The 15779-nt window shown below is 43.4% G+C and overlaps 1 protein-coding gene across 10 annotated transcripts in view; it reads left to right on the top strand.

Annotated features, from left to right (window-relative positions):
• The window catches only part of CTBP1 (C-terminal binding protein 1), a 198364-nt gene that overhangs the window by 180756 nt on the left and 1829 nt on the right, over positions 1 to 15779 (top strand). For 9 of the 10 annotated variants that reach the window (XM_064151524.1, XM_064151528.1, XM_064151523.1 and 6 more), the window contains 4 exons: positions 3924 to 4138; positions 7871 to 8001; positions 10241 to 10368; positions 12682 to 12799. In XM_064151524.1, coding sequence (XP_064007594.1) covers positions 3924 to 4138; positions 7871 to 8001; positions 10241 to 10368; positions 12682 to 12799 — 592 coding nt within the window. The remainder of the gene's footprint in view (positions 1 to 3923; positions 4139 to 7870; positions 8002 to 10240; positions 10369 to 12681; positions 12800 to 15779) is intronic. The other variant, XM_064151529.1, reaches the window with a different exon arrangement.

Genomic DNA, 15779 nt, shown 5'->3' with positions numbered 1-15779 from the left:
TTTGCCTTAATTCATTATTGTTTGGAGATGTCAGTGTCAGATGTGATGGGCCATTAATAGGCTATGAGTGAGTGCACTGCACACAAAACAAACAGTTCTCATCATCTGTTACCAAGTCCTTTTCTCTAGTCCTGTGTAGTATTACTGTCCTTTCTCCTTAATGTGTGTCTGGGACCATCTTGTGTCTCGACCACAGCCATGTTTCTCTGTTCTTGTCTTAAATTCATGGTCTCTGCAGCAGTGACTTGCTTAAATTTGTTGCTTTGCTCCTACTGCAGCAACTCAGTCCAGACATTCTTTGCTTCCGTTCCTGGGCTTTTTCTCTTGTTTTGCCAAAGAGAAACACCCTAGCTCTTGCCTATCTCTGTGCTAGGGAATGACTACATCATTCCAAAGTTTCAGCAGCTCTCTTCCTTATCCACTGGTCTAGCCAAGTTTCATGACTCACTTGCCTTTTTTTTTTACATCACCCACTCTTTTCTTTGCCTTCTCTCATACATATTCCTGCTTTGACACTTGGTCTGTCCTGCTTAATCCTATTATTCTGTGCTGTCCCTCTAAAGTTAACCTCATGTCTCATCCTCTGCTTGTACTGAGCTTGAAGATAAGCAGAGACTGAACAGTGTAAAGTCTCCTTCGTGTGCCTATTGGATGCCATCCATCATTGTTTTGCTGTTTGGTTAGCCTCTGAGCTCCTGAGGGCAGAGCCTGGGCTGCTTGCTGTCTTTATGAAGTGTGTGCTTCTTTGAGCCATACATAAATAATACCACATCATTAAACAGCTGTCTTTGTCACTTCTTATCTTTATTACTATCCAGTGTCCTATATTTCAAGTGATTTGAGCGTGAGTAGGAAGCCTTATATAAAAAAAGCTACCTTTTCACCTTATATCTAAACATTTAGGGGCATTTAAAAAGGAGAGTGTTTACAAGCAGCAGCGTGTAAGTTCTTGGCTGAAGAGATAGCTGGGCCTGGTTCTGCTGCAATGACAATTTTACAGCAGTGAAGTCACCCTCCCTTCCCTTTCCTCTGTGGTCACAGATGCTGATGACTAACAGCTAATGCATTTCCTCACTCTAGAGGTGAAATTTCTCAAGATAAATTTGTCTTTACATCATGATGCAGGTCATCACTCACTTTCTTTCCTCACCTGCTTGCATTCTCTCCGCAGTCCCATAGTTGTGAGTAGATGTTGGCCGAGTACTAATCTGTTACCAGACAGCACTGAGGCTTGGCAGTTGGGTGGCACTACCATGCAATGAGTGATGTACCTCAGTACTCCTGCTAGCTCTCCTAACGTGCTCAGCAGGAAATATGTCAAAATGGCACTTTCCACGTTGTAGAGCTCTCTGAGAGGGAGAAAAAATTACCCACATTCTCTGTGACTACTGCAGGGACAGGAAAGGGCTGTGAAGTGAAAGCACTTTTCCTTTCAGGGACGTCTGCAGGCAGGTCACCGACACTGCCACGCTGCCAAGGGCATAGGGTCAGACTTTGTCATGTCAGCACAGGATGCACATTCTTTGCCCAGGAGCTGGGCAAAGAGCATTGACAACTGCAGCTGTCTACTCAAACTGGGTCACTGACAAGGTCAGGGTCAGAGATACCTACAAACTGGGAGACTTACAAGGAGTGGATGGGTCAAACTCTAACAGGAGGTCTGGACATCTTTGGGTGTCTCTCCATACTGCTGGTGTCAGTGAAATGATACATGGGCTTTGCCAGAGCAGTCTGTAAATGTGAATTCTAAAACAGGCCTTGGTCACTTTCTCCATTGCCTTGCAGTCCTATACAACATACCTTCCCTGTGTTCTTCCTACACTGCTCACCAAGAAGTTTATCTAATGTTTTGAACTTAAGAGTAACCTAATATTTTGAACTTAAGAGTTTGCCTCTCTTCCAGGCAGCCATGTATAGGTGATCCTGCTCTGGCAGGGGGTCTGGACTAGGTGATCTTTTGATCCAGTCCCTAACATTCTATGATTCTATGACTATTCATATCAGTTGTGTTATGTCTTGAAGTAAAAGTTGTCCTAAAGGTGGGATGCTTTGTGTGCTGTTCTGTTCTTGATGGGCTGAGGTAGGTTTTGAGCCCGCTTCTCATGGGCAGGAGAGTCTTTAAATAATAAAAGCTTTTAGGAAGAGGGAAAAGCTCTGGCAGGTTTGTGGTTGTGCTGTGTTTCTTGGCTGCAGTTTAAAAAGGGATTGGCAGATTCCGTGTGCCTGCCTGGGTGATTGTGCAATGACTGAGGCTAAGTGTGAGTTCTCAGTTGTGGGAGTTTTGTCTCGTGAAGGAATTGTGCTAGGACAGCTCTGTCTAGAAGTCCACAGCTGATCTCAGGTGTCTCAAAAGGAAGCTGTGCTTATTGCAGAGGCTTTGATTTGTTATCTGGCTGGAGGGAATGGGAAGTGTAGCTTTAACTGGAGAGTGCTGTAAGAGATTTCAATCTTGTGAATACCCTCAGGTACTGGTGCAGTACAGAGCGTGCATATGTGGAGCTGGAGCAAAAGTGATGCTCCTTGCTTGAAAACACCAAATTTTGTGGCTGATGGTTGAGCAGGCAACATGCCAAAACTTGGGAATAATGCAGTGTTTCTGCTGATAATTTTCTGCTAGAAAAACATCTTGAGAAGCAAACAAGTAAGATGTATGCAAGTATGAGAAGGAAGGGGTTTGAAGACTGATTGAAGTTGGTGTCCCGAGAGAAAAGCAGTCAGCCCCTGTCACATTGCAATTGCTTAATATTCCAAGCACAGCTGTCACTGAGCACTGCAGAATTGCTACGTTCAGGTTAACGTGCTCAACAAAAACCCTTTCTTCTGTGAAGAAGCCTCTTAAGTTTTATTCAAAGAGGAACTGAAAAGCAGGGGGAAATCCCTTCAAGCACAGTTGGCAAGAGATGGGATTTCCCTGTGATGCTTTTTTGAACAAACTCAGCTGTTAGGAAAGGAAACTTATTAACTTGTTTTCAAAACAAGCCATGCTTGTTCTGGTGTGTCCAGTGCTGCTTTGGAAAGCTCTTTAACCTTTGTACTACTCTGAGTAATCCAGTGAGCAGCTGAGAACCCCAGAAGCTGTTAGTTCTTATTCTTCAGAATACTCTTACTTATTAGAAGTGCTTACTGTCTGTTTTCACTGGGTTTTAGTGGTGGTGTGTCAGAGGGGAACACTTCTTGAGACTTGTGGCGTGGGCCTGTGCCTGTCAGCAATTTCAGGCACAGCTCTGAGATATGCCAGTAAGGGAAGAGGAACAGAGAAAAGCTAATATCGGTGGGGGCATACCAAAAGGCATTGCACTCATTTTACCCAGTGGCCATGTGAGTGACTCATTTATTTGTCATCTAGGTAGATGGATACATTTTTTTAAAGCCTCTGGTGTCAGGGCATTTTTTAGGCATTTTAATGCCAAATGGATGCTTTTCAGTACAGAAGAAAATAGTGGTTTAGAAAAGAGGTCTTAAGCATTGAGAATGGTTGAGTTTCAGATTAAGCAAATTACCTTTATTGCATCCATTTCTGAGGATTAATTTTATAGCTTTTTATTAAAGCCAGCTGGTCTGACATGGGTAAGAGTAAGCCCTTGGCAGGATCTGTTCACAAGCTGTGGTGTTTTGCCATCAGCAGGCCCAGCAGGCAAACTCCGGTGTTACACAGCTCACTGCAGATGACGTGGCATCTTCTGGCATTTCAGATCTGGGGCTGCAAAAGGTGCAAAGCTCCTGCTTGCTTTTGGACACTGTGACAACCCAGAGGTCACATTTCTGGTCTGGGGGATGATTTCCAGTGGGATGGGAGCTCTCTTGCATCCTTCTCTAGGTGCTGTTACAAAAGGGTATGATTTGGTGGGAGCATTTGCAACAGGAAGAGAATGCCTTGCACCAGCTGCTCCATTTCTGTCCTAATTGCCTCTTTCTTGTTGCAGGGCGTGTTGGGCAAGCAGTAGCACTACGTGCCAAAGCCTTTGGCTTCAGTGTGATCTTCTATGACCCATACCTCTCAGATGGCATGGAGCGAGCTCTGGGACTGCAACGGGTCAGCACCTTGCAGGACCTGCTGTTCCACAGTGACTGTGTTACCCTGCACTGCAACTTGAATGAACACAATCATCATCTTATTAATGACTTCACCATCAAGCAGGTAATGAGCTCTGTGGGCACCCTGCTGCTGCTGGCTGACATGCTCTAGGGTTTGCAGGTTCTCATCTGAGAGGAGCTCTTTCCCTCTAGCTGCTTTGAGATCAAGCAGCCTTATAACTGAGTAGCAAATAGTTTGTGGCTTGCCTGTTCTTGCTTTTATTGGCTTTTTTCTTCAGTAACTTCGTGAAAATCATTTGCTCTTCTGAATGTTGCTGAGATTGAATGAAGCTGTGTCTCTGTAAAAGCACCTTTTCTCTGGCTCCTGCAGCCACTTCTCACCGGTATGTTTTCAGGTAGCAGTTCTGCTTGCACTCTGGTTCCTCAGTTGGGGTTCTTTAGATGGGATTTCAGGATTGTGACTAAATGGCTCCCTCCTGTGCTCGCTGCTGACGCCTGCAGAGCTGTTCCTGGATGGATTGCATCTGCAGCATTGCATTACCTGGAAAAATACTGCTCTTTAGAGTCAGTACTAATCTCTCCCTAAAGTTTTAGGTAATATTAAAATAATTTCAGAATCTAGATGATTCTAGAACTGGTCTATTCTGGACTAATTTGTTAGTAAGCTTCTCCACCAGGTCTGGCTTCTTAATGCAGCCTCAGTGTAGGCAACAGCTGAGATACAAGAACTTTGATAGTCTACAGGAAAGAAACTCTGGAATATTTCACTTGGTTTTCCTGGGTTTTATATGTGTGATGTTTGTGCTAGTAACACTATCACTCATTTGCAGTAAAATTATTGCTTGGCTTCTGAGCAGTGATTTGTACCTACTGCTCTTGAACTTCAAGAGAACTGAAGTAATTGCTGAAAGTGTTCTGCATCATGCAGGATCTGTTACACTAACACAGTTCTTGGATTGAGAGTTCAGGCGTTTTGAAGATCCATCTTAAGATAAAAACAGGGCTTTGGATTTAAAACTTTGAAGAAATGAAGATGTTTGAAGCCCAGATCTGTAAGAGAAGAGAGCTCTATCACTGCCCTGAGGGCTCCCCTCTGTGCGCTCACGTACATCTTGTGATTCTGACAGTTAGGTGGCTTTACAAGCAGACATCCAGACCCGACCCAAAGGGCAGCTGTTGGAGGCTGAGCAGTGGTCACTGCTCATGCAGTGGGCTGGGAAACCTGGCTCAGTGTTTCATAGGAAGTTTTTGAATGGAAGTGGGATACATGCAGTGAGCTCTAGGGAGGGCTTAGTTCAATAATGAGAGAAACAAACAAATCATTAGAACTGGTACCACCTGAAATGACAGTCTGTACTGGAAAGGATATAGTAAGCATTCATCTTGCCAGTTGTTACCCTTCCTGATTAAAGCAAGGATCAAGGTGTTAGAAGATGGATGCTTCGGATGAAACAGTCTGTATCATAACAGCTGATGTGAAAACCGTGAAACTTAACACCTCTGTTTAATGCAAACTAAGCAGTCATATCTTCTGAATATGTATCAGAAAGAGGCAGAATAGCCTTTTTTTCCCCCAGGCTGACAGATATTAGTTAGCCTGAAATGTGTAGTGTGACATGACACTTCTGTCCAGTATTGCATGCTCATGGAATAACCAGTTCCTACACCAAGTACAGAGACATGTAGTGCATCTCTTTTCACTAGGTCACATCCTGAATTTTGTTTCAAATCTGCAGTGACATAACTTCAAAATGTCTTTTAAAAGTTGGTGTCAGTCTTCTCCTTCATTAGCTTTCCCCCTTTAATTAGTCAGCATTTTGTCTAGCCATGGTGCTTGGCCCTGTAGTCCCAGAGTTAGCTGTAAGAACTGTCTCAAGCTTGTGCCTATTGAATGTGTTTTATTCAAGTGCTCTTAAGAGAAGCTGAGGTCATCTTAGTTTGACCAATCTGAGAAGCAGGCACTTCACTTTAAATGCAGTGTGTTTGTAAAGCAGCTCTGCAGGTTTGATGCCGGGAGTTTAACAGCATCAGCAGTTCTAGCTGTGAAGCTCTTTGAAGTTTCCTCCCATTGTTCAGCATCATCTCGAACTGCATCCACCCTCACAGTTTATCATGAGTCACCTCAATCACTCCCCCTGGGAGGCAGTTATACAGCCACGTTCTGTTTGCCTTGGACTTGTCTTAGTGTTAGCTTTAGAGCTTGGAAAATAAGGTTCTTAACCTTGAACAGAGGATTTTTAGCAGGATTTGCTTTGATGAAAATGGTCAACCCTTCAGAGGGCATGAGCACACTTAAAACTCAGTGCTAGATTGAAAGTCAAGCCAGTTACTTGCGAGAACCCAGAAACAGTCAAGGTACATAAGCTCCTCAAGCCTACAGGGCATGTCTGCACAGCAGATGTGGGTGTCACTTGAGTTGGTCTGTTTCTTTCAACTGATGTCAGTAGTGGAGCTGCAGTGATGGTTCCCTTCAGGAATGTCATCTTGTTACTAGACAAGCTATATCGTTTCTTCACTGTTTCAGTTCCCAAGTTATGTAAAACTTAAAACCATCTCTTCATTCTGCTCCTCTAAGAGGACTTTGGTTTTCCTGTAGACACCAATAGATGGTTCTCTTGCAAGCCCAGGAGTCTCCAGATGGAAAGGCAGGACCATGTTAAACCCAGTGAGTTGGCCAGGAAAATATGGTTTGTTTTTTCTCAAAAGCTAACTGCAAGCATATAGCTGTTAATTGATTAATATTGCCAATGATCTCAGTTAAAAATTCTTCAGCTGACTTTCATCTAAATCTCCTTGTTGTTGAATTTGACATTTCCAGTCAATCTTTCAGCACAGGGATCCATTACAGAAGCTTTAGTTTGATGTGTAGGCTTCAAGTAGTTAACTCAGGGGTTAAAACATTGGAGGTTTCTTGTTCACACTGTGAGAGATGGAGTCAGTACAAAATGATATTTTCATTGCCACAATTCCCTTGTATGCTCACCTTCAGAAGCTGTTTGAGGCACCTGGTAATAACTGAAGTGTTAGGGTGGCTGGCAGCAGGATTGAATGATTGATTTTTAATTTTTTCTGTACCATCTCCTGTTGAAACCATCAGTTTGTTTTGACGCTGTGGTTGCATGATGGTGGAAACCCATGTGGTTCTCCCCACACAGTGTCATCTGCAATGCTAATCTGCCCAGCACACAGCACAGCTTCTCTCCTGGGCACGCGGCGTCCTCAACCACGTTTGTTTTCATGCCTTTTAATTGAATAATATAGGAATTCTGTAGGCCTCTCTTCGGGAAGTCTCACGGGGAGCAGGAAGCTTGAAGTAACAAAAATAAATAAAACAGATCCTACTGTGTTTTGACAACTAAAGGGAAGAGTGTTTGAAAATCCAAAAGCGTTGGTTTTTCTGCAGAATTGGTGCAGGCTTTTTATTTGTGTGAAAGTCGCAAACCACAAAGTATGAATTTGTTTAAGGATGTGCTGGAGTTTGTCGCATGCAATTTCACAGTGAAATCAAAAGGCATAAAATGATCTGTCGCTTTCCTATGCACAGTTGTATCTTTTGATCGTGTTCCTGCACAGTATCTGAAGCAAGGCTTCTGTTAAAAGACACTGCTTATGAGAAACAAAAGGTTCCTAAGTGCTGTGAAATAGCATTTTCTGCTGGAAGCATCGCATTTGGTGGTGCTTTGCAATGGTGAGGGGTGACAACTGTTACAGGTTAACCAGCTGAAAAGCCTTTGTGTGTGATGGATGCTTCTTTTGAGTAAAAAAAAAAAAATGCCACAAAGATTTTATTTAATTTATTTTTATTTCATCATTCTTGTTTTTCAACTTTCCCTAGATGAGACAAGGGGCTTTCCTGGTCAACACAGCTCGAGGTGGGTTAGTAGACGAAAAAGCACTTGCACAGGCCCTGAAGGAAGGAAGGATACGAGGGGCAGCCTTAGATGTACATGAGTCAGAACCATTCAGGTGCTTTTCCTTTTCTTTTCTTTTTATTTTGTTCACTTTCTTATTTTTAAGTCTTAGTGCATGATACAATCGACAGCAACAAGTAAACTGAGTTTTGCCTCAGCTAAATGCTCCTTTAGTAAAGCGGCATGAATCCGTGCAGCACTGGACTAAAGCAAATGTAGGTGGAGCTGGGGAATGTGGTCAGAAGGGAAAAGACATTATAGCCAATTTATAAAACCCCCAACTGAAATCCACTGAGTTTATTTAGCAGACCTAGCAAGGACTTGCGTTCAGGTCCTGGGCATGGCTTTGTGTCATGGCTCTGAGGGGAGTGCTCCTTTTGTCTCTGCAGCTTTGGAGGCAACTAACATTGACTGAACAAACTCTCAGAAGGCAAAGAGGTTGAGATTTGGTGTCCAAAATAATTACCTCTTGACACCTTCCTGGAGAAAAAAGACAGACTTCTGTCTGGGTGGCCTCTGCAGGAGAAGCTTTCAGAAATGCAGCAGGGCCAAAAAGAGGTGAAGATGATGAGAAAGTAGATTTGGTTTTGATTAACCCTTTATCAGGGCAGTAGTTACTCTGCTGTGATCAGTCTAGCACAAGCCTGGTGTTTTAGAGTGACACTGAGCAGCCCAGGCTAGGCGGAAATGAACCACTGCCCTGTGTGGCACCCCTAGTCAAATGAGCCTGTTTGAAATGCCTTTAAGTCCACAGCCTGACCTCTGGAGTTAGGAGAAGAGGCTGCCGTGGCTTAGTGCTTGTGTGTCACAAAGCCATCCTCAGTCTGGACAGGGAGAAATGTTCATGGCAACTGGAAAAATCCATATGAGTTTTTGAAGAGGAGCAGATCCAGGACTCCAGGGGCAGCCTGTGAAGACTGGAGAGGGGACAGTTTGCCACTGTCAGCTTGGGGAGTGGAAATAGAAGCTTTTTAAAACTAGAATAGCATCCTTTTAGGTCTAGTTGTTATAGCTGCTGCAACACAGTATCACAGTATCATCAGGGTTGGAAGAGACCTCACAGATCATCAAGTCCAACCCTTTATCATAGAGCTCAAGGCTAGACCATGGCACCAAGTGCCATGTCCAACCTTGCCTTGAACTGCCCCAGGGATGGGGCACTTGGTGCCATGGTCTAGCCACCTCACAAATATGTAATGTTATTTGTGCCCACCCTGCAGTCCTTGACTTCTAAATGCAGTCATTGCAGTGCCATGCAAAGCCAGAATGTAACAGCTAAAGGGATTTCCAGCTACATCTGTTTTCCCCAGTTTAGGTCTCACCTCTGCCCTAGCAGGCCAGGGGAGCCCCAGGTGCTGCCTGGAGATGCAGTCTGCAGAGATTCAGTGGCACACCTGCAGCCTCCATTTCCCTTGGCTCCATGCTGCTTGTCTGATGGCAGTGGGCAACTCTTTACTCAAGAGTTTTGCCAGATACTCTGACATTAACTGAACTACAGATGAAGTCTATCAGTTCATCAATTATGACCAACACTTACAGCACACTTTTGTCCTAAAATATTTGTTCCCCTGCTCTTATAATTGATTGTAAGACATTTAAATCTGGAAATAAATAGGAGCAAATTTCTTTCCCCTGTATCTGTAATAGCACTTTGATACAGATCTGTTGTTTTCCCCAAAAATAAACCTGTGAATTTCCTTATTTCTGTGAAGTTTCTATGAAGGAAGAAGAAAGAAATAAAAAGTGATTAAAAATAACAGATAAAAATAACTGAGTTATTAAAAAAAGGAGGCTTGAGGCTGCTCGTGGACACACATTTTATTTGGAAATAATTGCAAGGGTTTTTTTTTCTTTAAATGATTTAATGTCCCATAGTGACTCTTGAGAGATCAGGGGTTTATTGGTTAATGCAAAGTGATAAAATGGAGCCAGGGAATGGCATCCTAAACTGATCTGGGCCTTGCTTCATGCATTTCTGCCCCACAGCTGGGGCAGCAGTGGCTGTAGTTATCAGTCAGTGCACTTGACAGAAACTAATGTTGCCGCTATGCTTAGGTTCTACCCTTTTAGCTTGTAAGAGGGTGATTGTGACTTATGTATGCCTTGAATAGTGTGTTAAATTAACTGATAGAATTAAAATCAAACTCAACAAGGAATAGAAATGCAGTTCTTGTACTGTTGAAATTATTCTGTGTATGCACAAATCCATCTGGATTCCACCCCCTTCCTTCCCTCTCATTTTCCCCCACTCAGTTGTTTTTTGTCATTTGATCTTGTTTTAAATCTTCATTTAGCTTTAGTCAGGGCCCCTTGAAGGATGCCCCAAACCTGATCTGTACCCCGCATGCAGCCTGGTACAGTGAACAAGCCTCTATCGAGATGCGGGAGGAAGCTGCACGAGAGATCCGGAGGGCGATCACAGGTAGGCACCCAGCACATTCCCTGCCTTATGGCTCAGAACAGCCTTTTTGGGTCTTCAGACTTGAAAGATGCTGAAAAGAACCAGCTTTAGGTTTTGTTTACCACTTATTTGGAACATAGAAATGAGTAAATAGACACTCAGTCTGTTCTCAAAATTACCTCAAGGAAGGCAGACACTGCAAAAGCAGCACTTTGGCCATGGAATAGAAATGTGCCAAACCTGCTTTTTGTGGTGTTGCTGCTTATAAATATTTATACATTTGATAGGTTTGACTGTAGGTCTTTCAGGTGCTTATGACATCTTTCAGAGATTTTACAGGATGCTCCCTTATGCTTGTCAGGAGCAGTGCTGTGTCCTTTTCTCTTTGGCTCCTTTGTAATTTCCTTGGTTCATCCCGGTTGGTTTTAGGAGACTGCCTGGAATTTCAGTGTCTTTCAAGCTGCAGTGTTCAGAGATAGAGCATATAGAGCTTCATGCTGTTCTAGTGATGCTCATCTCTCGACAGCTCTGTCAGCACAAGGTTGTCAGTGTGCTGTTGGGAGGACATTCTGGGTTAGATGCTCCTCTCTTTGAAGCGTTGCTAAAGCAGTCTGGCATTTTAAAGAGCAAAGTCATTTGTTACATAACTACCATGTAATTGTGAGCTATGCACATAAGAGAAAACACTTCAGTCTTGAGCATGCACTGCTAATAAATAAAATGAGAAGAGTGAGCCATTTGGCATTGGTTTGAATCCCTTGTAGCTTAAAATAAAAGGAAGGATTTTCATACTGGAAAATGATTCATTAAACACTAATGTTCTCTCTTTAGTAGGACTTTGCTGTTTTCCCCCTTGGCAATCTAGGCTGAATGCTCTGCAGACACAGGGGCCATCTGTGTCACCTTGAGAGCAGCTCGGTGCCAGCACACTGCTCTGCTCCACAGAAAGCAGACAGTGTGCCTAGAGAGGCTGACAGCTGAGTGTCAACTCAGCCTCTGTGGAGAGAGGGGTCTCCTTTGGATGGTGACTAAAGGCACCTCCTGAACTCCTGCTCTGATGGTCTTTGCAGGACTCTTTCTCTCTATTTTAGAGGAAACCTGAAGAGTCTGACCATCCCTTTGTTGGAGTCAGTCCTTGAGTGAGAAGAGCTCTTAACAGCGCAGTCATTACGTTGCTGTATCCTGTTGCCTGCTCTCAAATAGCTCTAGGGAGACTGCACAAACCCGCATCCCACACCTGCTGTGTGGGGGCTGATGATCAATGCGCATAAGCATGAAGAGGCTAAGGTCTGAAAGCGGAGGAAGTCAGCTGTATGGAGCTAGTTCTGTGATAAATGTTGTGTAGTAGCCGGATATGTGCCTGGGAAGACAGACCTGTGTCTCCTTCAAGTGATCGTTCCCTCAGCCACTGAAATCCCTGATGTGGATACTGGCAGCACCCAGTGTTTGCTCATGCTTTGTAGTAAGGGCAGCATTAGGGAGGTGGGAATGACACTGGCTTTCAGTGAAACAAATGTAGGGAAGATACAGGCAAGGTTAGATAACCTGGATATGTGAGAACACGGAGGATGTGAGAAGAGAAACTCACTTGCAAGAGGTGTACATGGGAAGAATGCAAGGTATGACTGTCAGCTGACAAAGATGTTAAATGCTTCTGCTGTCACCAAAAGTCTGATAACATTCTGATGTAGAAAATAATAAGCAGAAATGAAATATCCTTAAATCTGTTTTTGAACATCAAAACATTTAAAGTATTAAATAAGGAGGACCACTGAAAACAGCAATGGCAGAGATGGCGGAGAAGGAATATGTTAGAGTAAGTAAATCTGAAGAGAAATTGAGATAGAGGAAGATTAGGACAGGAAATTTTGACTATAAACGTTTATAGCAAAACACCCAGAAGCCTACATTGTTCAAGAAGTATTTTCATTGCTGTTACCTGTGGAGGGAAAAGAAGGAAAATGAAGTTAAAGACAGAGTGGGAGGCTTTGTTCAGCGGTCCCTTCCACCTCCTACCATTGTTTGATTCTAGGAGTGGCAGCCATGCTCTGTATTCAGATTTTAGCTTTTCAGGACAGTTGTTGGTGGCTTTATTGAGACTCTGTGTACAAAGGACAAAGACAGAGATATACAAATGATGCAGTGTGATTTAATCATTGTTAGCCAAGTCCCAGACAGATGAGGAGCAGTGATAATCAAACATAAGCTTATTGTGGTTTTATGTACTGATTTAAATATGTAAGTATTTGCAGTTACTTGTAACATGATGCATTAAGAGCATAAGACCTTACTGTTTTAATGGGTTCTTCTTTCCTCTCCCTTGCTTCACCCCAGGTCGTATTCCAGACAGTCTGAAAAACTGTGTTAACAAAGATCACTTGACTGCAGCTACACATTGGGCCAGCATGGATCCTGGAGTTGTTCATCCAGAGCTTAATGGTGCTGCATACAGGTAAGTGTGCAGGGAGTGCCTCCCCAGTTCAGGGCAGGTGTTCCAGAAGCAATAACAGAGCTTCTCGTTGGTGGCATTGGGCCTAACTATTTTGCTTTCATGATTGTTGCCTTCAAGAGGGTAATTTTGCTTTGCCAGTTGGCAGTCTGTGTGAGTAGCCTTTCTTTCTTTACCTTTTTTTGTGTGGTTAGTGGCACCTGAACAACAGAGTTTCCTGTATATCCCAGTAAGACACTCTGGCCATCTCCAGTGAGGGCATGGCAGTTGATTCCTTTTGCTGAAGGTAATGATGCAGCAAGAGGTTACTGACGAAATTCCTATCATAAACCATTGTTATGTGGTTCTATCGCCTGCAGACAGAGCAAGTAACTCAGCGGTGAAGGGAGTGGAATAGCCTGGGGCCATTATGAACATGTTTCAAGTAGTATTTTCTAAGTTATTTGTTTAATTTTTAAGCAAAAGCATTTGAGGGACTTGATCTATGTGTTCTCAGCCAACTGTGAGAAAAGCTTTTAATAATTGATAGAAAGGGGCAGTTGTTTTACACCTGGTGTGTCCAGTCTGTAACTACTTCGTTTGAGAGTCTCTCTGTCCCTTTAGCCCTGGCAGCTCTTCCAGCAGCAGATTTTCCCTGGCAGCCAGCTTCACACAATTTTTATTTATGAAGTGTCTGCAATTTTATATCATCTATGATGGAATTTACTCCTAAGTAGGGTGGAAGTGGCTGAGAAAGCTATGAAGTACTGCTTCCTCCAGTGCTTTGAGGGAGGTGACAGTGCAGTCCTTCCACTACTCTTTTAAAACTCTTTGTCCTAATTTTTCTGCTGTCCGTCTTCATAAATCTCTTCTTTCTTTGTCCTTCTTCAGGAGGGCTGCCCCAATGCTTTCCACACATGCAGGACTTTTTTGTGTTACCCCATGTGGGAACCTGGCTGTGCAGTGCTGAGGACTGAGGCAAGGCTCTGTCCCAGTGACTACTAACAGTCTTCTCAGAGTGATGGGCAGATAATGGGGGGAGCATCACCACTCTCTGCCAGAATCTTCTTAGCAGTAGTCCTGTGTGCACCAAAGCAGAAGGGTAACTTCAGTTTGTCAATGTCTTATGCTTGTTGTTGGCTGAAGTACCTGCGGTGCCTGCAGCAGCACTTGCTCTCCTCGCACAGCATGTTGTGGATCCACAGAGCTTACCTTGGAGCACTTGGGGCAGTGCTGTTGTACTGGGGGGGGAGGACTCCAGCCCTGGTACGGCTTAGGAGCAGGATTGTGTGCCCAACTAAAATACAGTTGTTTGTTCTCATTTGTGGGGGTCCCAAGTCCAACAGAAGCAGGTCTCACAGCTAGAAATGGGTTTTAACTTGGGAATGTTTGGGGAGTTAATGATTTACAAGGTCAAGACCATATGTATTGAATTTAAACAGGATCGGCTCGAAGCTGAATGTCTGGTTTAGACCTTTCAGTCTGTTTTTTTTGAACAAAGAAAAATAATCATAAATAAATCCTGACTTCAGTTGTTTTCAAATCAAAATGAAACTCATTTGAGGAATTTTGCAGGAGACCTCAAGAGTCATACAACAAATATTAAAAGCTTCATTTTGGAGGAGTGATAAAACAGTGTTTGAGTGTGGCTGAAGGCAGTGATTATTGTGTGCAGTATAAAATATGCAGAACTTGAAGCTCAGGCTTCAAGAAATTGGTTTCAGTAGTAGAATTTGCTGATGCTTAATTCCCACCTGGATTGAGTACAGAATTTGAAATGATTATTCCAAACAAATCTTTTTTCTGCCTTTTCTTTCCACTCCAAGATTATGTTCAACTAGCTGAGTTCTGGAGTCTTTCACAGGCAGTGTAATGTTTCAGATGTGCTAATAACTGTATCACAGTCATGTAATTGCATTAGAAGATAAGACCTGGGGTAATTTATATGTTAAATAATGCAAATAGGTCTTTGGGTGAACTAAAACCATCGAGGCTGTTTTATTCTGGGTACAACATTGACTTGTGTTTTGGTGTAGGACAGAACTATTAAATGATCAGATACTATGATGTGCATAGAACTTAGAGCGTTCAGCAGCAGAATATAATCTAGGTCTGAAAAATCATCCTCTTCTGTGGGAAACAAAACCATTTACTGTGTGAAATGCAAGATGCTTACCAATGCTAAAGGTCACACAAATGTGGGTTGTTCCTTGAGTGAAGATGAAGGTATTGAATGGCACAGGAAGCGATGGTTTGGGTGTTCAGGCTTCTCAGTGCGTGCTTGGGCAGAACCACGGAGGACAAGGGAAGAGTGGGTGGGTGTATGATGGAGAGGAGAGGCAAAGGGCCAGTGTTCAGTGGCAAGGGGAAGGCAGCTTGCAGATAGTTGAGGAGTTTTTATTAGAGATGTTAATGTGTGGCTACTGGGTACACACAGCACTGGCGGGCCTGTGCTCATCAGCTGCTGCTGAGCTCCAGGATGGAAACTGGAGATTTGCTAGCCTGATTACATCAGAGCCATCATGAAACCAAACTGATCCAGAGGGTGACTTGGAATTTGTGAAATATTTAGGCTTTGGTGTTCATCTAGGAGTAACAAATCTTTAAAGCCCCCTGCAGTGTTTTGTTTAATCTCTTTCCTGCAGTCTGCCCATAGCACCTGTGCTCATTCTTCAGACAAGTGCTCTGGCTGGTGTGATACTGAAAGAGTTACTCAGGCACAACAGGCTTGAATTTGTCATCTTGAGTATGTAGCTATGACTGCTGCCTTTGAGGAGCTCTCAGGAAGCTTTGCAAAACTAAATATTTTTAACAACAACAATATTTTAGAACTTCCCAAAGGTCAACCTGAAGAAGAGTCATGGGAAACAGGTAGCTATTGTATGGGCTGAGCTTCAGTTGCTTCTTACTGAGAGGAGCAGTGCTTCCAGGTTGTTTCCTTGGCTGTGCTGTCGCTCATGCTGTTAAAGCTGGAGAGCAATCCAACAAATCTCATTTCTCATTT

Source organism: Pogoniulus pusillus, chromosome 11 (assembly GCF_015220805.1).
Source record: "Pogoniulus pusillus isolate bPogPus1 chromosome 11, bPogPus1.pri, whole genome shotgun sequence".
In the NCBI taxonomy this organism is placed as follows: domain Eukaryota; kingdom Metazoa; phylum Chordata; class Aves; order Piciformes; family Lybiidae; genus Pogoniulus; species Pogoniulus pusillus.
The sequence above is the reverse complement of the archived record's forward strand: the minus strand, read 5'-3'. Positions and strand labels throughout refer to the sequence as shown.